This window comes from Aristolochia californica, unplaced genomic scaffold, assembly GCF_029961685.1.
Source record: "Aristolochia californica isolate CCGP_79_NKW_82.1479 unplaced genomic scaffold, dmAriCali1.0.hap1 SCAF_3, whole genome shotgun sequence".
NCBI classification, from domain to species: Eukaryota; Viridiplantae; Streptophyta; class Magnoliopsida; order Piperales; family Aristolochiaceae; genus Aristolochia; species Aristolochia californica.
Window position 1 is genome coordinate 10,208,505 of NW_027181992.1, and position 23,544 is coordinate 10,232,048.

The following is a 23,544-nucleotide window of genomic DNA, read 5'->3' on the forward strand; positions in this document are numbered from 1 at the left end:
ATCTCCGGCCATGGTACTGAAAGAAATCCATTAGTTTGAAGATTAAACTCTCTCACTCCCTCTTGGAGTCACAAAATAAGAATGTAACCGTCTTAAGTAATTTTGTATATGAGTTCAAAATTAGATGAAGATGAATTTGATAAAACGGAGAATCGTTTTTTTCAAATGAATTTCTCTTTCATTTATACTGTATATATAGTACATTATCAAGAGTAAATTTGGAAGATTACAGAATAAGGAAACAAATCCATGATAGAAGAAAAAAGTTCATACTACCATAACAGATCTTTCCTTCTTCCGTTTAACAACTCATACTAACACTCCCCCTCAAGTTGGTATATAGATATCTATCATGCGCAACTTGTCAAGTGAGTTATAGAAGGTCTTGCTACAAAAAGATTTTGTAAGTATATCTGTTAGTTAATCTTTAGACTTAACAAATGGGAATCGAATTATTTTTGCTTCAAGGTTTTGTTTGATGAATGTCTATCTACCTCAACAGGTTTGGTTTGATCATGTTGGACCGGGTTATGAGAAATATCAATGGCCACCTTATTATCATAAAACAAGTTCATTGTGGTACTAAGAACATATCCAAATTCAGTTATCAGTCTTTTAATCCAAAGTAGTTCACAAAGACCCTTGGCCATTCATCTAAACTTGGCTTCAACACTGGATAATGACATTACCTTTTGCTTCTTACTTCTCCATGTGACCAAATTACCTCCTACGAAGGTAAAATATCTTGAGGTGGACTTTCTATCAACAATATTCCCAGTCCAATTTGTATTTGTGTATCTATCAATTTTTAGATAATGATTCTTGGAGAATATAAGTTTTTTTAAGGAGAGGACTTTAGACAGTGAAGAATTCGAATTACGGCTCCCATATGATATTCACTAGATCTGTGCATAAATTGACTCACTATGCTTATGACATAAGCAACATTTGGTCGAGTATAGGATAGATAGATTAGCTTACCAACCAACTTTTGATATCTTTCTTTATTAGTTGGCACTTGATCTGTATACTCTCCAAGTTTGTGATTTTGGATAGTCAAAGTGTTGACTAACTTACAATCTAGTAATCCGGCTTCTGATAGTAAATCTAGCACGTATCTCCTTTGAGAAAGAAATACAACTTTTTTTATCCTGCTATTTCAAAGCCCAAATAATTTTTGAGTCTTCCTAAATTTTTCATTTCAAATTTAGATGTCAATTATTCCTAAATCTAGAGATCTCTTCAATATCATCTCATATAATAATCATGCCATCCACATAGATTATTAAAGTTGTTACCATTCTCTTTTGATGTTTCAGAAATAGAGTACGATTCGAGTTGCTCTATTTGAAATCATATTTTCTCATATTGTTGTGGACTCGATAGTAGGACGAGTCATCCAGAGGCGACGCAGATGAGTTGGTGACTCAGTGGAGCAGTGAAGGACATTAGGCATTTCATGTTTCCTTTATTTCTTTATTTCATGAATTATAAGTAGGAAGGCCACTAAGGGCATTATTGTAATAACCAAAGTATCGAGCCTTGGCTTTAAGAGGCTATCGAAAGGAATGAGAAGGCAAGCAGAAATTATCAAGGATCAACATTTTCCTTTGTGGAACCTAGGGTCGGCGTTCCCCTTGAGGAACCCAAGGTGCATGACTCTCTTTTATGAGCCTGGTTATCCTCCACTCCATTTGATTTCTCAATTCCCTTTTTCCCCATTCCGTTTTATCCATCCATTCGTCAACATAGGTTGACCAGGCAGAGCTAGGCAACCTAGTTCTGATTCGAAATTGCAAGAAGAACTCTCATTTCGTCAAATCACCCAGTCCATAGTCAGAAACCACAACATCTTGGTATCAGAGTAGGTGAGGATGGGAGAGTCCTCCAACAACGCTGAATTGTTAGCCAGCATCAGGGAAATGATACACGCTGAACTGGTAGCAGGGCAGGAAGAAAGTGAGGGGCGTTTGGCTACGTTGGTGGACAACAGAATTTCTCAAGTCTCAAACCAGGTAAATGTGCAAGTTCAAAGTTTATCTAGTAGGTTTGATGAATGCTTGGGGATAAGAAACCCAACCCCTCGGGAAGGAGGGAGAAGCCTTGCGACCATGCAAGGGGACCAATTTGTTGGACGAACAAAGCACCAAACAAGTGGCGTGATTGCTGGTCTAGGTAGTGGGACCATCCCAAGACATACAAAATTGAACTTCCCAATTTTTAAGGGGTCTGAGGACCCTTTGATTTGGCTCTATAGGTGTGAAAAAAAAAAATTTCACATCAAAAGATGGCTGAAATAGACAAGGTGGGGTTGGACGCCTTCCACATGCTCGATGAAGCACAGCTATGGGTCCACTAGTTAGAATTGGAGAATTCACACCTAGAATGGGAGGAGTTTAAAGAGTTGTATACAATTCGGTTTGGACCTCCTGCTCAAAGCAACCTATTGAGGGATCTAGTGCTGCTATGCCAAATGGGTAGTGTGGAGCACTATCAAAAATTATTTCAAGAAAAGTTGGCAAGGGCCAGCAAGATTGTTAGGGTGGATCAACAGGTCAATATGTTTACAGCAGGCTTGACCGAGTCCCTCCGCTTAAAAGTGGAACTACTTGGCCCTCCTAATTTAGCAAAGGTAATGAATTTGGCCATAACATTAGAAGTCAAACAAAAACTTCAATTCTGAAAGCCTAATTGGTAGGGAGGGAAACCAACTCTGGGCGCCACCTCTACCAATAACCAATGGCGCACTAATGCATCTGCAGTTGTGCCTATAAACCCCAAGCCCAGTCTGTCTCAACCAGCATTCATCAAAAAAATTGAACAGGGCAGAGATGGAAGACAGAAGGTCCAAAGGCTTATGTTATAATTGTGATGAAAAGTACACATTTGGACATCAATGTCAGAAGTTGTTTTGGTTAGAAGTGGATGATGATGAGGTGGAAGCTCCAGAGAGCGAAGAACCAGTGGAGGAAGAACTTGCAATTTCTCTCCATGCCATCACTGGCCTCCAATCCACCAAAACAATGCAACTTTGTGCTCTAGTCAATGAACAACCTCTTTTAAGTCTAGTTGACTCGGGGAGTACCCATAATTTTATAAGCTTCAATGTGGCCCAGCAGTTACAACTTTAGGTGCATTCTCGCCTAGTGGCTTCAGTATCAGTGGCTAATGGAGAAAAACTTCCAAGTTATGGGGTCAGCAAGGTCGTTATGTTTTCCATTGAGGGGTCATCAATTTGATGCAGAATTCTTATCATTCCTCTAGCCGGATTCGATATGGTTCTCGGAATTAAATGGTTGCAATCGTTGGGACCAATTTTGTGGGATTTCGCCACTTTGACCATGAGCTTTGAGTTGGCAGGCCACCAGTTAACAATACAGGGGGCGCAAGGCTGAAGTTCAGCCACAATTACATGTACTCCAGCAACAGCATCATCAGCCTACTACCTTAGGGGGGGTTAGTGCACATGACTCAGGACATGATCTTCATGCGCATTACGCAGTTCATGTCCTGGTGTCGTTAGGGGCGCCGAAATTCATGTCATGTACATGAATATACATGAATCAGGAGTTCATGTCCCAAGAGTAAACGGCAAAAAGTGTTTTTCGCCCGATTTTGAGAATCATCTACATGACTCTCGCGTGGAGCTGTCTTTTGGGGCTCTCTGCTGTACACCTCTCTGCCATTGCATTCCCGCAGCCCTCTCTCGTTCTCTGCTCCCTCTCTCGCCTCCATTCCCGCAGCCCTCTCTCGTTCTCTGCTCCCTCTCTCGCCTCCATTCCCGCAGCCCTCTCTCGTCTCCCCCTCTCTCGCCTCCATTCCCGCAGCCCTCTCTCGTCTCCATTCCCGCAGCCCTCGCTCGTCTTCGTTCCCGCAGCCCTCTCTCATTCCCGCAACCCTCTCTCATTCTCTGCTCCCTCTCTCGTCTCCATTCCCGCAGCCCTCTCTCATTCCCGTAGAGCACGGGAGGTTGAGCTCTGTTGCAGAGCTTCTCGGCCTCCCTCTCTTCTCCCTCTCGGCGTACCGTTGGAGCGCCGCCTCTGTCGGCATTGCCCGCCGCCGTCGCCTTTGCCTAGCCCGTCCTCGTTGCCATCGCCGTTGCCCGCTGGCTCACTGCGAAGGAAGACGAAGATGTTTAATTTTTCCTAAGTTAGGAAAAATTAAACTATCTTCATAAAAATCATTAATTTATAATTTTTATTTATAAAATAATTATTTTTATTTTGCAATTACTATATTAAAATAGTGATTTAATATTCATAATTAAAATTTTGTTAAAATAAATATTTGATAAATTATTTTGGCATAATTATCCGATTGCTATAGTTAATTAAACCAATGGTTTTAAATTTTGTGATAATATATTATTAATTAATAATACATAAAATATATTATGTACAAATATATTGTGTGTTAAAGTTATGATTAGATCAATTTTTTCTCTTAAATTATTCATCTTTAGGTTAAAGTATATCATATGTTATTAATAAATTAATAACTCAACGTATTACTTTCGTTTTTTTATTTATAACGTTATTTATTTATTATTTGTAATTAATCATATACGTATTTCATTGGTTCATGTAATTACCATATTAATGCACAATAAAATATCTAATTCAATTAATAAATATATTAATATATTTAATTATACATTAAATAACTTATTCGCGTAGTAATAATGGTTGTTTTACCTAATTTGGGGTTTAAGGATTATGTTGTAATTAAGTGCACTGTAAAGGTTTAGAGATTCTCTTATTTTTTATGTTTTTCTCATGTTGGGGCACTAACATTGGAAACTGTTTTCCAGTGCACATGAAGTCGTCAACACTAACACCAAGTGCGAAGATGATCTTCATGTTTGACATGAACTTGATCTTCAAGAATCCATTTGGGGCACTAACCAACCCCCCCCCCCCCCCCCCCCCCCCCTTTTAGAAAATTTATTGGATGACTATACCGATATTTTTCAGGAACCTACAGGCCTTCCGCCTTTGAGACAATGTGACCACAGAATTTGTTTGAAGGCTGACTCTGAGGTGGTGGTTGTACGGCCTTATCGCTACCCCCACTTGCACAAGGATGAAATGAAAAAGCAATACAAAATGATGCTCGAACAAGGCCTCATCCGAAGGACAACGTCCCCTTTCTCTTCTCCAGTCTTATTGGTCAAGAAATAGGACAATAGTTGGATATTTTGAGTGGATTATCGAGAATTAAATGCCAAGACTATCAAGGACAAGTTTTCTATCCCTGTAGTCGATGGGTTATTAAATGAACTACACGGGACTCAGTTTTTCACCAAGTAGGGCTTGCGTTTGGGGTATAACCAAGTCCATATGTATCCTCCGATTATTCAAAAAATAGCATTCCGTACTCATCACGAACACTTTGAATTTATCGTCATCTCTCCAATGCACCTTCCATGTTTCAGGCGTTAATGAACGAGGTATTTAATGACTATCTCTGAAAGTTTGTTCTCGTATTCTTTGATGACATATTAATTTTCAGCAAGTCATGGCCTCAACATTTAGAACATTTACACATGGTTTTCCAACTTATTTACGCCCATTACCTTTACTTAAAAAGGACCAAGTGTACATTCGGGAGCCAACAAGTAACTTATTAGGGACAAATTATTACAACATCAAGGGTTACAGTGGACCCGGGAAAAATTGCAGCTATTACACAGTGGCCTGCATCGTGCAACATTTCAGCTTTAAGGGGTTTTTTGGGCTTAGCCGGATATTATAGAAAGTTCATTCCAAATTATGCGGCACTCGCAACACCTTTATCCAATCTTCTACGTCACAATGCCTTCCATTGGAGTGAAGAGAAGAGCACAACCTTCCAAACTCTTAAGACAACCTAGCCATGGCGCCTGTCTTACAGTTACCTGATTTTGAGGAGGTCTTCGTTGTAGAATGTGATGCCTCCGGAGGAGGTATAGGGGCGGTGCTGCAACAAGCAAACCATCCTATTGCCTATTTCAGCCGAAAACTCCCACTACACAAGCACAAATTACCAGCATATGAATGTGAACTTATTGGTCTACCGAAGGCAGTACGCAACCGGCAACCTTATTTATGGGGTCGATATTTTATCATCAGCATGGACCACTATAGTTTGAAATATTTGTTGGATCAACGTCTTTCCACTTCCCCTCAGAAGCAGTAGATAAGTAAATTAATGGGGTTTGATTTCACAGTGGAACATAAGGCGGGTAGATTGAATACAGCAGTTGATGCTCTCTCACGCAGATCTGAAGCTTCAGCGCAATTGAGTGCCATCAATCACCCCTCACCTACACTATTGGACTCCATCAAGGCCGAGCACAGCACCATACCGGAATTGCATGAATTTTTCAGAACATTACAATCAGAAAAATGCCCTCATATTGGACCATTCATGACAACATCATTCTCTATAAGCGACACATTTATTTGCCTCAATCATCTCCTCTGATTGCCACCGTGTTGTCAACTTATTATAACAACTATCATGAAGGAATTCAGAAAACATTAATTCGGATCAGAAGGGATTTTTATTGGGAAGGTATGAAATCCTCTATTACTTCATATGTAGCTGCTTCTACAGTGTGTCAGCGAAATAAGGCAGAGCATTTAAGCCCCGCATGGGTGTTGTAATCGCTCCAGCTTCTCAAACAGGTATGGTCAGACATATCTATGGATTTTATTGAAGGTCTTCCGAAATCTTCCGGGAAATCTACTCTTCTTGTGGTCGTGGACAGATTCTCAAAGTATGGCCACTTCATTCCTTTGGAACACCCTTAAACAGCAGCATCAGTAGCAAATATATTTTTTACACACATTGTTTGTCTACACGACGTTCCAGAGTCAATTTTAAGTGATAGGGATGTCATTTTCACTAGTCAATTCTGGCGTGATCTTTTCCACCTATGCGGCACCAAATTAAATTATTCTTCAGCATATCATCCTCAATAAGATGGCCAGATAGAAGTGTTGAACCGCTCCATTGAAATGTATTTACGCTGTTTGGTGGGAGACTGACCAAAATAATGGGTAGAATGTTATTCCTACAATACCTCCTTCCACACTGCCTTACAGGAGACACCTTTTCAGATTGTCTATGGAAGGGATCCCCCCTATCTCCTTTCTTATGTTCAAGGGTCCACCCCAGTGGACACAGTTGACAAAGCTCTCATCGATCAGGATCAATTGTTGTCAGTTACTCGCCTACGCCTATGGCAAGCCCAAACATGGATGAAAGAGTATTATGATCAAGGCCACCGGGTCATTTAGTACAACCAAGGTGATTTTGTTTGGCTACAGCTCAAGCATTACCGACAATTTTCTATGGCAGGAAATCGAGAAACTCTCGCCCAAATATTTTGGGCCATTCCTCATTACTCAGCGGGTGGGTGAAGTCACATATAAACTCCAACTTCCTCCAGACGCCAAGATCCACGATGTGTTCCATGTCTCTTTCCTCAAGCAATTCAAAGGCAATATCCCTCCTCACACTTTGTCGTTACCACCCATGGAAGACAGACAACTTTCTCTCATGCCAACCAAAATTTTAAACGCTCGTCAGAATTAGCTGCGCAGAGAAGTGTTAGTTCAATGGTCACACTCCAACGCCACCAATGCAACTTGGGAGGACATCAACGTATTTTAGTTGGTCTATCCCACATTCGAGATTGTGGACAACCTCGTTTTCAAGGAGGGGAGTGATGTTATGGACTCGATAGCAGGACGAGTCATCCAGAGGCGATGCGGATGAGTTGGTGACTCAGTGGAGCAGGACATTAGGAATTACATGTTTCCTTTATTTCTTTATTTCATGAATTATAAGTAGGAAGGCCACTAAGGGCATTATTGTAATAACCAAGATATCAAGCCTTGGCTTTAAGAGGCTATCGAAAGGAATGAGAAGGCAAGCAAAAATTATCAAGGATCGGTGTTCTCCTTTGTGGAACCTAGGGTCGGCGTTCCCCTTGAGGAACCCAAGGTGCAGGACTCCCTTTAACGAGCCTGGTTATCCTCTATTCCATTCAATTTCTCAATTCCCCTTTTCCCCATTCCGTTTTATCCATCCATTCCTCAACATAGGTCGACCAAGCAGAGCTAGGCAACCTGGTTCTGATTCGGAATTGCAAGAAGAACTCTCCTTTCGTCGAATCACTTGGTCCATGGTCAGAGACCACATTGGCCTGACCCACCTTTTGTGACCCTACCAGTAATTTAATCCAACCTTGAGCGACACTGGCCCGACCCACCTTTTGTGACCCTACCAGTAATTTTAATCCATCCTCTAGCAACACTGGCCCGGCCCACCTTTTGTGACCCTACTAGTAATTTTATTCCAGCCTCTAGCGACACTGGCCCGACCCACCTTTTGTGACCCTACTAGTAATTTTAATCCAGCCTCTAGTGACACTGGCCTGACCCACCTTTTTGTGACCCTACCAGTAATTTTAATCCAGCCTCTAGGTCGCCCCCTCCACTAAGTTTGCTCACGCAGAGATTCGAACTCGCGACGTGGGCGCCCGCTCTAATACCAAATGTTGAGTACCTAGCCAATACTACCCAAAAGACCGGCCTGTTAGGTAGCGGAAAACCAAGTACTTAACCCAAAACCATAACACATAGCTAGGCTAAACCGACCAAACCATGCACAAGGTAATTATTTTAGCCGATAATGCACTTTGCAACTTACACACAACCTTAGTTTATGAGGATGTAGTCTATCCTGGTGGGATATCTATGTAAACTTTCTCTTCAAAATTACCAAGAAGAAAGACATTCTTTACATCCTAATGCAATGACCAATCGAGGTTTGCTGCTAGGGACAACAATACTCGAATGGTATTCAATTTTGCTACAGGTGAAAAAGTCTCTTGATAATCAATGCCATAACGTCTGTGTATATCTTTTCCCACAATTCTTTCCTTACCAAAATGTCATTTGTTGATAAATCCATCTACCTTGTGCTTAATTGGAAAAGATCTATCTGCACCTAACTGTTTTTTTTCCTTTTGGTAATGAAACCAAAGCCCATGTATTATTGTTTTGCAGATCCTCCATTATGGCTTGAACCCACTTTGGATCAGTTAAGGTTTCTTCTATTCCATTGGGAACATTTCATGAGGATAACGTATCTAGAAAGATTGTAAGAGGTTCTAACAATATTTGGGTAGATAAGTAATTCACAATCGGGTATAATTAACTCCTTTTTTTCAAGATCTGGGGAGTATCGATTTAGTGGTTTGCCACGATTGTGTCTAAAAGGTAAATTTATAATGAGCAGTATCCAAGTTATCAACAAAAGGTTTAGTAGGAGAACTTACCTTGAAAGGTGGTACAGATGAGTAAGGGGGTTCATTCTTGGATTCAGATCCTTGAAAAATATCAGCACTTGTAGTCCCAATGATCTCCTTGGTGATAATAGCCTGAAGAAGACAAAAGGTGGGATAGATTAGTGAAATAAAATTTAACTCCTTAGTAGCTAGACCAACTAACATTAATTTATTTGAGAGAGATGGAATTGGAAAAGTATTAGATAAGGAGAGTAATGGTGATAAAGCAACAGTTACAAGTCTTGTAACATGATATACAACTCCATTAGCATTTGCAATGCCAGTCTACCTGGGTTGTGTAACTTTGATAAGATAATTTGGATCAAACGTCAAGTGGTCTGTTGCACCTAAGTCAATTATCTAGCCACTGTAATTACTCCGATTAGAACTAAGTAATGCATACCCACAATTACCTTGGTCATTGAGAGTATTTTTTGACGATTCTGTTTGTGAGATAAAAGACAACTAACGTTTTGCTTTCACTAAAGCAGCCCGTCTGGAGCCTTCATTGGAGGTAGTTGCCGGTTGTTTTCGAACCTTGAGTTTATTCCACCATTTTGGATACCCATATAACTTAAAACAAGCCCCATGAACATGCTTCACTTTTCCACAATGAGTGGAACTTGTATTCGATTTTTCATTCCCTATAGAAAAGGATCTCTGGAGGGAAGATGATTGTTGTTGCTCCATCTTGATTCCTTTAGAAACCATAATAGCACCAGTTGTGTTTTTGGTTCCTGTTATCATAACTGCCTATCTCATATCTTCTATTCTCACATGGGCACCAACTTGGTCCACTGTAGGAAACGATTGCAATTGTAGCACATGACTTTGAATCTTATTTAGTCAATCAACAATGACAACTAGTGGAGTGTTGTTCTAATGGTGGACCAGTGCGAGTCAGAGGATTGAGACGAGGAAAGAAAACATGCCATACTAAGGTCAATTAAAGATTATGACAAAAAAAAATAACTAGCTTTGCATTTGGCAAAGAAAAATACGGGAGAAAAGAGAGGAGACAAGTTGTTGGCAATGCATAAAACATGGAAAAGAAACTCTAATCTCATAGCTCCATTCTCATACTTCTTCATGGAAACAAGAGTCATATAAGAAGCCATGTTCACAATAAGCAAAGAAGATAACTTTGGTTGGAATTCTAATTAGAAACCAACTCTGAGTACTAGCAACCAAAAAAAGGTACCCAACATTCTTGAAACAACATGAGACTGTCGAAAGTTTTTTTTTCTCCTCATGGAACTTTAATTCAAGGAGTTTATATAGAACATTTCAACCACAAGAGTTCTTCGTCAAATCACCTATGATTTTTCCTTCGTGGTTGTTGTGTGTTCTTTTCACCTTGTTATTCTTGATATATCTGTTAGATATTAAACTTGACTAGAATCAAAGAGTCATTTGAAGGGGTTACCATCATTTAAATGGTAAAAATAATATGTCATTGGAAAGTTATGCTTGTCTAGGTTCCAATTAATCAAACCATTCATGAATTAAAGTTTTCTAGAAGAAGTTACATATTGTTCAACAAAACAAAAAATGTATGCATTCATTGATTAGTGTCTTTTGGTGTGATAAGATGCATCTAGAGAATGTATTTGGTTACAAGTCATTAAATGTAGAAGTGTCTTTTGAGTAGTATAAATACCCATGTACTCAAGCTTTGAATAATGCAAGCAATTGAATCAAGAATTCCTTTTATCCTTTGTCTTTCTTCTACCTTTCTCTTTCTATGAGTCATTTGCCCACTTTTGCTTCCAAGAAAGTAGTATCCAGAGCGAGGTTGAGAGAATGAGTTCAAACGTAGCATCTTTTTTTGTTTTTTTTTTCCAATATCCACAATTATCCATAACCAACTATGAGAGTTGGTTAATTCGAATGAAGGTTAACCTTGGTTCTCAACGATTTTGGGAGATTGTTGAGAAAGGTTTTGAAGAACTATAAAATGAAGAGGTTTTGCTAAACAAATGAAAAGGAAACTTTTGAGAAAAAGAGGAAGAAGGATCAATGTACACTTACCGTCATTCATCAAGGGTTGGATGATGCCATGTTCATGAAGGTTTCCAACGACATTAAATCCAAACAAGCATGAAATACTCATAAAAAAATTGTCATGAGAGTTCACAAAGTTAAGAAGGTATGTCTTCAAACTCTAAAGGCTGAGTTTGAATCACTTTTGATGAAGGAGAGCGAGTCTATCTCAAATTTATTCCCAAGAGTCTTGGGGTTGGTGAATAATATGAATAGGCTAGAAGAAAAGATTGAAGATGTTCTTGTTGTAGAGAAGATTACACACTCCCTCAACTCAAAATTTAATCATGTGGTGGTAGCCATTGAAGAGTCTAAATATTTGGAGATCATGTCCATTGATGAGTTAATTGGGTCATTACGAGCCCATGAGGAGAGAATGAATCGAGTCAAACATAGAGCAAGTTGAGAAAGCCTTGCAAGTAAAGTTATCTCCCAAATCTAAAGGTGAAAGCACTTAGAGAGGTGGAAGAGGTCAAGGACATGTTAAAGGTAGTGGACGTGGACGTGGTCAAGGAAGAGGTAATGATGAGAAAAACTCTATTTTTGATAATAGAAATCAGATTTTTCAAAGAGGTTGTGGAAGAAGAAACAATGGAGGCTATCATTGGAGAAATAATGAGTTAATAATTTACAAATCTAAAATTGAATGCTATTCTTGTGGAAATATGGACATTATTCATGGGAGTGTCAATCAAGAAAGTCGATAAAGAATCAAAATTGATTGAGTACAAGGAAGTTGTTGAGGAGCCTACACTATTCGTTTTTCTAAAGGATGAACCCATGGGAGAAAATAGTACATGGTACTTTGATATGTTTATGTTCCAGAACAAGAGATCTAAACTCAATAATAGAATCATGAAGTTTGTTTTCATTAGCTATGACAAAAAATCAAAGGGCTACAAGGTCTTTAATCCTAGCAATAGTAAAATTCTAGTTAGTAGAGATGCTAAGTTTGAAGAATAAGTTTCATGGAATTGGAATACTAATGAGGAAGGAGTCTATGATTTTCTTCCATACTTTGAAGAAGAAGAATTTGTAGTGGAATAAGCTCAAGGTGAATTTACTTCTCCAACTTCACCAACTTCAGTTTTTCAAGCATCATTGTCATGGTTTTCACCTTCATCTTGCTCAAGTGAAGGACCTCAAAGATACTGGAGTCTTGAAGATGTCTACAATGAAACTGAAAGGTTAGAAGATAAAAAATTATTTTATTTTTCTCTAATGATGAACCTATGAGTTTTGAAGTTGTAAAAGAGAAAAGGTGGACACAAGTCATGAATGAAGAAAATCAAGCCATTGAAAAGAATAATACTTGGGAACTTGTTTCTCTTCCAAATGATCATCAGGCTACCGAAGTTAAATTAGTATTCAAAGCCAAGAATTCTATGGGGGAAGTAGCGAGATACAAAGCAAGGTTAGTTACTAAGGGGTATAAGCAAAATCAAGGCATTGACTATGAAGAAGTATTTTCTCCTGTTGGTTGCCTAGAGATAATCTGATTATTTCTCTTGCAGCTCAAAATCATCGGAAGATTCATCAAATAAAAGTAAAGTCCGCTTTTCTGAATGGTTATCTAAAGGAGGAGGTCTACGTTTGAACAACCATTAGGATATGTTGTTAAAGGCCATGAAGATAAAATGCTAAAACTAAAGAAGGCTTTGTATGGACTCAAGCAAGCACCAAGAACTTTGGACAAACATCTTGATGAGTATTTCCAAGAGAATGGTTTTACTAGGTGTATGTATGAATATGCACTTAATGTAAGATAAGAAAATTGAGGATTATTTTTTGTTTGTGTGTATGTGGATGATCTTATTTTCATATGAAGCAATCCAGAATGTTTGAAGACTTCTAGGAGACTAGAGTTTGAAACGAGTTACATGGGCCTATGTCTTACTACTTGGGAAGTGAAGTAAAGCAAATGGAGAATGGTATTTTCATCTCTCAAGAGACTTACACAAAAGAAGTGATAAAAAAATTCAACATGATGAATTGTAACCCCACCAGTACCCCCCATAGAATGCAACATGAAACTTTCTAAAATAGAGGATGGAGCAAGAGTAGAGTCAACTTTATTAAAAAGCCTTGTGGGAAATTTGAGGTACTTTACTTGTACCATGCCTGACATTTTATTTTCAGTTGGAATTGTAAGTCGATTCATGGAAAATCCCTCTGAAACGCACACGAAGGCAGATAGGAAGATTCTTCGCCATCTCAAAAGTACCTTTGACTATGAAATTTTCTATTCATTTTCAAATGAATTCAAGTTTATAGGGTATTATGATTGTGATTATACTAGAGATATTGATGATAGAAAAAACACTATTGGGTTTGTCTTCTTTTTGGAAAATAGTGCAATTTCTTGGTGTTTCAAGAAGCAATCCATGGTCACGCTCTCAACATGTGAATCTGAGTATATTACTACAATTTCTTTTGCCTATTATGTAATTTGGTGAAGAAGACTATTGAAGGAGCTCTATTTGGAACAAAGTGAAACAACTAAGATTATTATAGACAACAAATCAACACTTGCTCTAGCAAAGAATCCATTATTTTATGATCAATACGAGCATATTGATACAAGATATCATTTCAATCAGGAGTATGTTGAAAAATGAAAACTGAGATAAAATATGTATAATCACTTGATTAAGTTTCTGACATTTTCACAAAGCCTCTCAAATATGAAATTTTTCATAAGCTAAGAATGTTGATCAATGTTGCAAAGATATCAAGTTTAAGAGGGTGGTATTGGATATTAAATTTGACTAAAATCAAATAATCATTTGAAGGGATTATTCTCATTTAAATGGCACAAATAATATGTCATTGGAAATCTATGTCTGACTAGGTTCCAATGAATCAAACCATTCATGAATTGAGCTTTTCTAGAAAAAGTTATCGCCAATTTACTACAGTTTGTTTAACAAAACCAAAAATACATGCATTCATTGATTATTGTCTTTCGATGTGATAAGATGCATCTATTGATTAGTGTCTTTTGGTATGATAAGATATATCTATTGATTAATATCTTTTAGTGTAATAAAATGCATATAGAGAATGTATTTAGTTACAATTAATTAAATGTATGTGTTTTTTGAGTAGTATAAATACCCATGTACTCAGGCTTTGAATAATGCAATCGATTGAATCAAGAATTCTTTTTATCATTTGTCTTTCTTCTTCCTTTCTTTGAGTTGTTTGCCCACTTTTGCTTCCAACAATATCTCCCTACTTTGTAAAAATATCTCCGATATTTGCTTTCGTTCTCTCCCTAACATTGGTTGATGAAATTCTAGCTGAGAGAGGAATGAATGTAAGGAAGAAACAATTGTGATGTTGGTAGCAGGACCAATATAAAGCAACATGAGATAAAAAAATAAAAAATAAAAACTCTTTAGGAATATGCTGCTGCATTGGAAGATGTACGTGCTTCTTCTTTGTTCATATTGGCAGAATTCCTGAAACCCGTGTTTCTCTAAGATGGCTAGATGAGGAGCAATTGACCCAATCTTGAGGTTGAATCACTAAAAAAGAAACCCACCAAATCTCTTTATGCACAAGCGACAAAGTGACTTGACCTTGGGATGCTGCTGCTGAAATTGAGGAGTATGGAAAATAACCAAACTTGATGACACCAGGTGACATGAACTAGTTGAAAATGAATAAAAACCAATTTGGTGGGTAAACTAAAAACTAAATTGAAAGAAAGAAACCATGTTGAATTTTTGGAGAAGATAAATAATTCATTAGTTTGATTTTGTTTAAGTACAATGAGCCTTTATAATAGACTAAACAAGTACTGAACCTCTTTAAGATGAGTTTTTTCATTTACAATATAGGATGATAATGGATTTTCTCGGAAAACCCATGTAGGATTTGAGATGAATAAGGAGTTATTCTACAAAGATAGTTAAATCTCACTAAATCCGACTTACAACAGACTAATTAAGTCGTTTTGACTGTTGCAAGAAACCCAACGTCGTTCCGATGGATTGTGATTTCAGTAGGACAACGCCAACTTAGACGAATCATGACATCAACAGGCTTATATTAAGTCTTCTTGCGCTTTCACCGCGCATCTCTGGTTTTCTGGTGTTTTTGCTCATCCTCTTTAACGATTTAAGCCATTAAAGTAATTATTTTATTACAGAAAGCTTAATCTTTTCTTTCCAGGAAAAGAGATGGGTTTATTTCCTTTTGAAAGCAACTTTCATGCCGAAACCTCCGATACATTGATATAATTAATGTTCGATCAAATTCAAACATTGTTTTCTAGTCAGGTGATACGAAAAAACCTTCAGAATAAAGAATTGAAACCGGATATATAAGCTTAGAGAACAAGAAAAGATAAGCACACTGCAAGTTCTGTACACATGGATAACCATATTTATTACTTCTCTATGTTCATACATGTAGAAGCAGTCTTCTGGTCTTTTTTTATCAGTGAGAGCTAATCTTTTGTATTTGATATAAATTTAATGTCATATGAACTATTTTAGGATATCAAGCAGTCAAACATTATTGAAACAGGTGGTTAACATGATTCAGTGGGAGGGGAAAACGATCTCATGAAGGGTCGTCTTCAATGGTTTGGCTCTCATGATCTTCAGTCTTAAGCTTTCGCTGCAAATGGCATTTCCCTGCGCAGTGAAAAATAACGTTTCAAATCATCTTTACAGTGAGAGGGACCTGTGAGGATTTCAAACCTTTACCTGATAAACTACCTCTTGCTTTAACTCCTCCCAATTCTCAAAGAAGAGTCGATTGCTTCTTCTTTACCTGCAAGGATTCGAGCGATCTGCAACTGTGTGTTGGCCATTATCTCGGTTCGCTTTAAATCCATCATTGCCTTTTGGGATTCTGTTTCTGCTCTTATTCTCTCCAACTCTTTCATGGTCTCCATTCTTGCCTGCTCAGACCGAAGCATGACTTCTGCCAACCACCTCACACTCTCAGCCACCTCGAACTCATCTTTGTGTTTCTTTTTACTCTTCTTCTTCAATTTCACCCTCGTCTTTGACGTCTCTCTGTGGCCATCGTACTCTGGGGTACTGCTTTCTCTTTCCAGTGGCATCTTCTTCTCCTCCTCTTTGTCCTTCAAGGTGTCGGTTTCCACTGCTTCTTCCTGAAATATTAAATTAGAAATGCAAGAAGCGAGAAGATAAATGGGGTATAGGTCACGGTTCGTCCAATCTGGGTTCAAGCCTGGGTGGTTTAGTGGAAACCATTTGTTGAACGTCTCTTTCAACTTTTCGTTTCGAATTAGCGAAACCTGCTTTAAGTTTTTGTTTCAAAAGGTCGAGGAGTCTAATGGAATGATAGCGTACCAGAGATAGTAGACACTTTAAAAAAAAAAAAAAAAAAAGAAGGGGGATATTTTAAGGGACATTTCAGCAACAAACCTGGGCCACTGCTCCTCCACCATTAAATTCGTGCAAGTCCTGCCGTAGCAACCTGGGAGACGAAGGAGGCGGAGGCGGGTCGAGTAGCATGAGAGGCTGAGGCTGAGATTGTATCTGCGGGGTCCCACCAGCGCAGCCGCTACTCCCGCCGCCCCCGCGGAGCAACAAATCGAGGCGAGGGAAGAGAGGCCATGACGTGGGGTCCGGTGCTGCAACTTCAGACCTATACCTCTTCTTCATGGACTCGATCTTGTTCTTGCACTGCGTCGACGTCTTGGGAGCCTTGGTAGAGTTGGCCCTGGAGGAGACATGGCGAGCCACATCCTCCCAGTCGTGACCCTTAAGCTTTGCTCGGTTCCTAAGCGCCCACTTCGACTCATACGCATCCAGCAAGCTCAACACGGCCCCTTCGCTCCATTCATCCCGCTTCAACCGATGCAAATTAGACTCCTCCTTTTTACCAGAAAATGGAGACTCGTCTTTGTCCAGCGGCTCTTGTTTCTCCATCTCTCCCCCATCTATCTCTGTCCTCCGCCGCTAGCCAGAGCTGCAGTGTTTGAAAAGAGACCCAGAAAGGCCAGGCACAGGGCGGAAAACAGAAAAAGGGAGTAGCACTATCGGCACTGGGATGAATTGAATTGGAGGTCATTGCGTTAGTGGGCAGCAAAGGTGGTCGTCTCTTCGTTTGCCTTCATCATTCCATGAATTTGATCTTCTTTTCCTCTCATTTATCGTCTTTTAATCGACGGCTACTGAATGGTCGAAAGTTCTCAAATGAGAATCATCTATCAGGGCCCACTACTTTTTCAGCGGTTTCTCTACGACCGTTCGATATTTATCGGGGTCCGAATATCCGATTAAGTGGGTCCCGGATACTTTCTCGTGACGGTTTGGTCTTTAGCGTTGATATGAAGCCAAGGGAGAGGTGGGGTCCATCCACGTGGTGCTGCCACCCACTCCCGCGCACAGACGCAGTGCGCTGACGTCACCGAATGGAGCCCATCCCCCGTCCCATCACTGCTAATGGCTTCAGTGGAGTCTCTCATTACTCGGTTGGTAGTGCGAAACCGCAAAAGTGCCCTAACGCGTCATCAATATTATTGAGAAGAAGGAAGAAGAAACGAAAGGAAGAGAAGAGACAATTTTAGGTATTTTTTTATAATTATCAAAATAGCCTTAAGACTCATTAAATCAACGAAACTGCAGACACTCACATACAAGCTCATGTATGTAAAATTACATATTTCCTTTGCTCTAACATATCTCCTTTCTCTAATTAAATGACCGTTAAGAGACACCCACGGGTGTAGGGGTTGCATGAATAGTAAATAAAGAGAACTTTCATAGAAATGACGTAAAATTATAATTACGTAAATTGGTGTATATCTTTTTTCCTTTTGAAGCATGTAGACTCAATGGCATTGCAGTTATTATAAACACTTTTATACAACTATAAATATATCCTCCTAATTTTGAGTAACCTTAAAGTTCTACATGACCATGACACTTGTAAAACAACCTCTTACCTAGTTCTTCCTTTAAATACCAAGGACTTTGCGAACTGTCTCCTTATGAATTTTTGGAGTATTTCCTTAAATCTACTAACCAATCCCACTGTGCACATTAGCCTCCAATGGTGTATTTGCTAGTTTGGTCCCCAAAACTCTAGTCACACTTAGAAGATCAAAAATATATTTTCTTTGAGGAAGAAGCATACCTGACTTATTCCTAGCTATCTCAATGCCTAAAAATATTAGAATCCTCAATTCTTTTGTGTGAAAAAAGCTTTGTTGGCAAGCTTTAATCTCAATATTTCCATAAGTATCATCTTCAAAAGCAATGATTTCATCCACAATTATATAATCAATATCACACAACCAGACACCCTTTTCCAAATAAATGCTGACTAATCTGAACTACTTTTAGTAAATCCAAAATTCAGAATTTTTCAAACCATGCTCAAATGCTTTCTTTTTATAGCCCATAAATTGCCTTGTGCAATTTACACACCAAACTTGACTCACCTTGAGCAACAAAACCCCATATAAAATTCTTCATAGAAAACTCCAAACTTTATTCGTTGCCACAAATATCAAAATCCCAACTGAATTCAATCTAGCAACTAGGGTCAAAGGCTCACCACAGTCTACTCCACATATTTGGTGTTGAGCATATGGCTCATATAATATAAGGTTAGGAGGATATTAATGTATAAGGGTATTTATGTCTTTTTAACACAAATACCTTTAGGGTTTAATATTATATAAGAATTATGTAACATTAATTATCATTAGTGAAGATTTATCATTGTCACTCCGGTCGATGTAGGCTCAGCCAAACCACCATAAATTGGTCTCGTCGTTCTAATTTTCGTTATTCAGTCAACAATTGGTATCTGAGCTTTGCATATGAGGATTTCCGGACAAAACTATCCAGAAATAGAGAAAAAAATTTTTCAATAGGCGACCATGCAGAGGAAGGCTTCGACCGGGCTCTTGGACAAGGTTCGCGAAAACGACGGAGCCGCAGTGAGACAAGGCGGGGCAGCAGTGAGACGAGGTCGCGGGACGACGGAACCGAGAGGGGGAACGTCACCGTTGCCGGAGACACGAAATGCGACGCTCTGTTTCTTTTCGTTTTTCGGAGAAGAGGAGAAAGTTTCCCATTGTTGTCGCCCCAGCTGCCACCGTGCGCCCGAAGTTTTCCCGTTGCCGTCGCCGGTTCCGTGCCACCGCGCGCCGCCCCCAGGGGCCATCGCCTTCGCCGCAGAAGATTGACTACGACGACTCTGTCACAGACTTTATTCCGTTGACGTCGCCGGTTCAGAGCCACCGCACGCCGCCCAAGCTTCCGTTTCCGGCACCGGTTCCTCGCCACCGAGCGCCGCCCCCAGCCGTCGTCGCCGCAGAAAGTTGGTCTTCTTCCCGCGCTGTTTAAAACAGCGAGGGGGGAAGAAGACGACGGGCCGAGTCGTCACTTAACGCGGTCCGTTCAACCCGGCTCGGTTTTCGTTCAACTGGTCTAGGTCGATTGATCTGGTTTTGTGGCTCGTGATAGCTCGTTTGACGTCCGATTAAAGTGATTTTGAGGTATTGGATTCGTCTCATCGAGACCCAAGTTAGGCTATGATGACTGGGGTTTCTTCTGCCAAATTTGATATTGCAAAATTCAACGACATTGGGAATTTTGGATTACGATATAGGAGGGTGAAGGATCTGTTAATGCAGTAGAGCACGTTAAAGGTGTTGTATGAAAAACAACTGGCAGGAATGGATGACATGGATTGGAAAGAAATGAAAGCAAAGGTTGTGGCGACTATTAGGCTTTGTCTGGTTGATGATGTGATGTATCACATCATGGATGAGGAATAACCGTCGGCAGTTTTGTTGAAACTGGAAAGTCGGTACATGTCCAAGTCATTGACGAACAAGCTCTATATTAAGCAGAAACTGTATGGTCTTAAAATGACAAAGGGCTCAGATCTAAGCCAACATATCAACGTTTTCAATCAGCTCATTAGTGATTTGAGGCGGGTTGATGTGAAGTTCGAAGACGAAAATAAGCCGTTAATGTTGCTGAATTCCCTACCGAATTCTCCTACGTACGAAAATTTGGTTACGACTCTGATGTGAGGAAAAAAAACTCTCGAATTGGAGGAAATCACAAATGCTCTATTAGGATTCCATCAAAGGAAGAAAACTATTGATGAGACTTCACAAGGTGAAGGACTTGTGGTGAAGGGTGGGTAACCAAGAACATGGAAGAAACAAGTCTCGGAGTAGATCGAGTAACAACAAATCTCGGCCTAAATCCAGGAATAGGAAAGATATCACATGTTTTAAGTGCGGGAAAAAGGGGCACATAAAACGGGATTGTCTAGAGAAAAAGAAAAGGAACGCAGAGAACAGAGAGGGTCCATCAAAGTATGTGAATGTAGTGGAAGAAGAAGACTCAGAGAGTAGTGACGGGGATATGCTTTCTATCTCATCCAGTTCAGATCATCTCAGAGATTCCTGGATTTTGGATTCAGCATGCTCTTATCACATACAGGTTAGTAAACTCTGGTTCTGTTCTGATGGGTAATGATGCTTATGCAAAATTATTGGAATAGGGAGTATACAAATTAAAATGTTTGATGGTGTGATTGGAACGTTGTATGATATTAGACACATACCTAATTTAAGAAAGAATCTGATTTCATTGGGGACTTTAATATCTGGCAATATCTATACACTGCAAGGTATCACAGTTGTAGGTGGAGTTGCAGTTGTAGAGTCTGAGTCAGACTATACAGTCTTGTGAATATGCTGTTAGGTCATATACGAGTGTGTGGGTTGAAGGAGTTTCATAAGAGAAATCTATTGAAGGGTATCAAAACATGCAAGTTTGATTTCTACAAGATTTGTGTCCTTGGGAAACATAATAATGTGTAGTTCAAGGCAGCCACACACAAGACGGAGGAGATTCTAGACTATGTTCACTCAGATGTTTGGGGGCCAGTAAGAGTAGCATCTCGAGGAGGACACATGTATTTCGTGACCTTTATTGATGACTCCTTAAGAAAAGTTTGGGTATACTTCATGCAGCACAAATCAGAAACGTTTGCCAAGTTTAAGTTGTGGAAAACTGAAGTAGAGAACCAGACAGGGAGGAAGATTAAATGCCTCCGATCAGACAATGGTACTGAGTACACAAACTCAAAGTTCAAGGAGTTGTGTGAGCAGCATGGAATTAAGAAACACTTCACAGTACGCAAGATACCACAACAGAACGGTGTGGCAGAAAAGATGAACAAAACTATAGTTGAAAAAGTTTGATGTCTCAGGTTGAATGCAGGGCTTGCAAAGAACTTCTAGATAGAAGCAGTAAATATGGCATGTTTCTTGATTAACAGATCACCTAGAGCAATACTAGATGGGAAAGTATCAAAGGAGGTGTGGACAGGCAGTGAGGTAGACTACTCTGGCTTGAGAGTGTTTGGTTGTCCAGCCTATGTACATGTTTCTATTGAGGAGAGGTCAAAGCTTGATGCGAAGTCTAGACAGTGTATCTTTCTGGGCTATCAGAAAGGGGTGAAAAGCTTCAAACTCTAGGATCCGGAGGTAAACAAGACGGTGATCAGTAGAGATGTGGGTTTTGATGAAAAAGTCATGTTGCAGCGTACTCAAGAATAAGAGAAACAAGTGCCAGAAAATTACAGCACCAATGAGCATATGGTACTGGTAGAGCTAGAGAACCATGGTAGAGAAAAAAATACTTAGCACGTAGAAAGTTCTAGCTCAGGTGAACAACAGCATCACCGTATAGCCACAGACAAACCCAAATGCACTATCAAGCTACCTACTAGGTATGGTTTTGAAGATTTGGTTTCTTATGCGCTTATTACTAGTAGTGCTGATCCTACTACTTTTCAGGAGGCAGTGCAAAGCCAGGAGAAAAGTAGATGGATGGGTGCTATGGTGGAGGAGATGGAGTCTTTGCATAAAACCCAGACATGGGAGTTGGTGGAGCTTCCCAAGGGGAAAAGAGCGATAAGGGACTTGATAAATGTCTCCAGTTGCTAGATGAGAGACGATCCCCAACCTATTGTTCCAGGTGGAGTCCTTAAGTTATGTTTTCTTTTTTTAAGGGGTGAATATTCGCCAAGGTGGAGATTGTTGAGCATATGGCTCATATAATATAAGGTTGGGGGGATATTAATGTACAGGGGTATTTGTGTACAGGGGGATATTAATGTACATGGTTATTAATGTACAAGGCTCAAATACCTCTAGGGTTTAATATTATATAAGGATTATGTAACTCTGATCATTATTAATGAAGATTTATCCTTGTCGCTCCGGTGGACGTAGACTCAACCGAACCATTGTAAATTGGTCTCGTCTAATTTTCATTATTCAGTCAACATATGGGTATATCCCATAGCTACTAACTGAGTGTTATATCTTTTGATAGTGCTATATACCTTTATGTTTAATAGTAAACATCCATCTACAGTCATCTCTCCGTCCATCTATCTAACTTTCCTCCAAGAACTGAGGAAATGATAAAGTTTATCAGTAGTTATCTATTTTTATATTTAAGAATGCTGGAAATGTAAAACTTAGCTTGACTGAAGCTGACCATGAGTTGTAACGAGTACCAGTTGTAATAAATAAGGAAAAGTGAAACGGAGGGGGCTCATTTCTGGTTCACCCCCTTGTCTTTCTCTCAATCTCGATCTTCCCTTCTCTCCCCCCACTCTCAGCCTTCATTCTTCATGAATTCAGTCCAGCTTGCAACGGAATTAATGATCTTACCAACATGTATCAGAGCAATCTTTCTTGGGAACATCTAGCTTCTAGCTACGGTGAACACAAGGGCAATGGAAATGGAGCAAGAGGTTGCTGCTTCACATCCTTTAGAAAATTGGTTGAATATGTGTGAACAAAAGGAGAAAGTCTCGAGTTCGAGCGATAGACTGGAGCAATTGGTGAGCTTAGTTCAGTTCATCGTCCCCTCTCCCCTCACCCCCCCTCCCCCCCCCCCCCCCCCCTCTCCACAATTGCTACCCTCGATTCTACCTCAGAACTTACAATTGAACTCCAATTCGAGTCATCAATTTCAGCCTGTAATTTCCACCCCCGTAGCTATACATCCTTTCACCTAGCCCTCCAATCCTCATTACTACAACCCAGAAATCCTATATTCAACACTCATGCAACCATCCTATGCTCCCATGGCACCTCTAACAATCCTCAACCCAGCTTCTCT

At 39.6% G+C, this 23,544-nt stretch overlaps 1 protein-coding gene across 3 annotated transcripts; it reads right to left on the reverse strand.

Moving 5' to 3' along the window:
• Positions 1 to 15,697: 15,697 nt before the first annotated feature.
• Positions 15,698 to 17,505, reverse strand: LOC137959056 (trihelix transcription factor ENAP2-like). 3 transcript variants are annotated; one of them, XM_068806333.1, is made up of 3 exons: positions 16,792 to 17,504; positions 16,169 to 16,514; positions 15,698 to 16,029 (listed from the first exon to the last, which is right to left on the reverse strand). In XM_068806333.1, the coding sequence occupies exons 1-3, from the start codon at positions 17,296 to 17,298 to the stop codon at positions 15,956 to 15,958; spliced, it is 927 nt and encodes a 308-aa protein (XP_068662434.1). In that variant the 5' UTR covers positions 17,299 to 17,504; the 3' UTR covers positions 15,698 to 15,955. The 3 variants fall into 3 exon arrangements, with proteins under 3 accessions (XP_068662434.1, XP_068662436.1, XP_068662437.1); XM_068806335.1 differs by having other exon boundaries at positions 15,942 to 16,029; positions 16,102 to 16,514; XM_068806336.1 differs by having other exon boundaries at positions 15,946 to 16,029; positions 16,114 to 16,514; positions 16,792 to 17,505.
• Positions 17,506 to 23,544: the final 6,039 nt, after the last annotated feature.

What these genes read in the sequence shown, in the direction of transcription:
- LOC137959056 (XM_068806333.1), bottom strand. Translation starts at nt 17,298, where the DNA reads ATGGAGAAACAAGAGCCGCTGGACAAAGACGAGTCTCCATTTTCTGGT. An exon ending in GTGGAGGAGCAGTGGCCCAG is followed by an intron (nt 16,515 to 16,791) that starts GTTTGTTGCTGA and finishes TTAATATTTCAG; the next exon opens with GAAGAAGCAGTGGAAACCGA. An exon ending in GATCGCTCGAATCCTTGCAG is followed by an intron (nt 16,030 to 16,168) that starts GTAAAGAAGAAG and finishes TTCACTGCGCAG; the next exon opens with GGAAATGCCATTTGCAGCGA.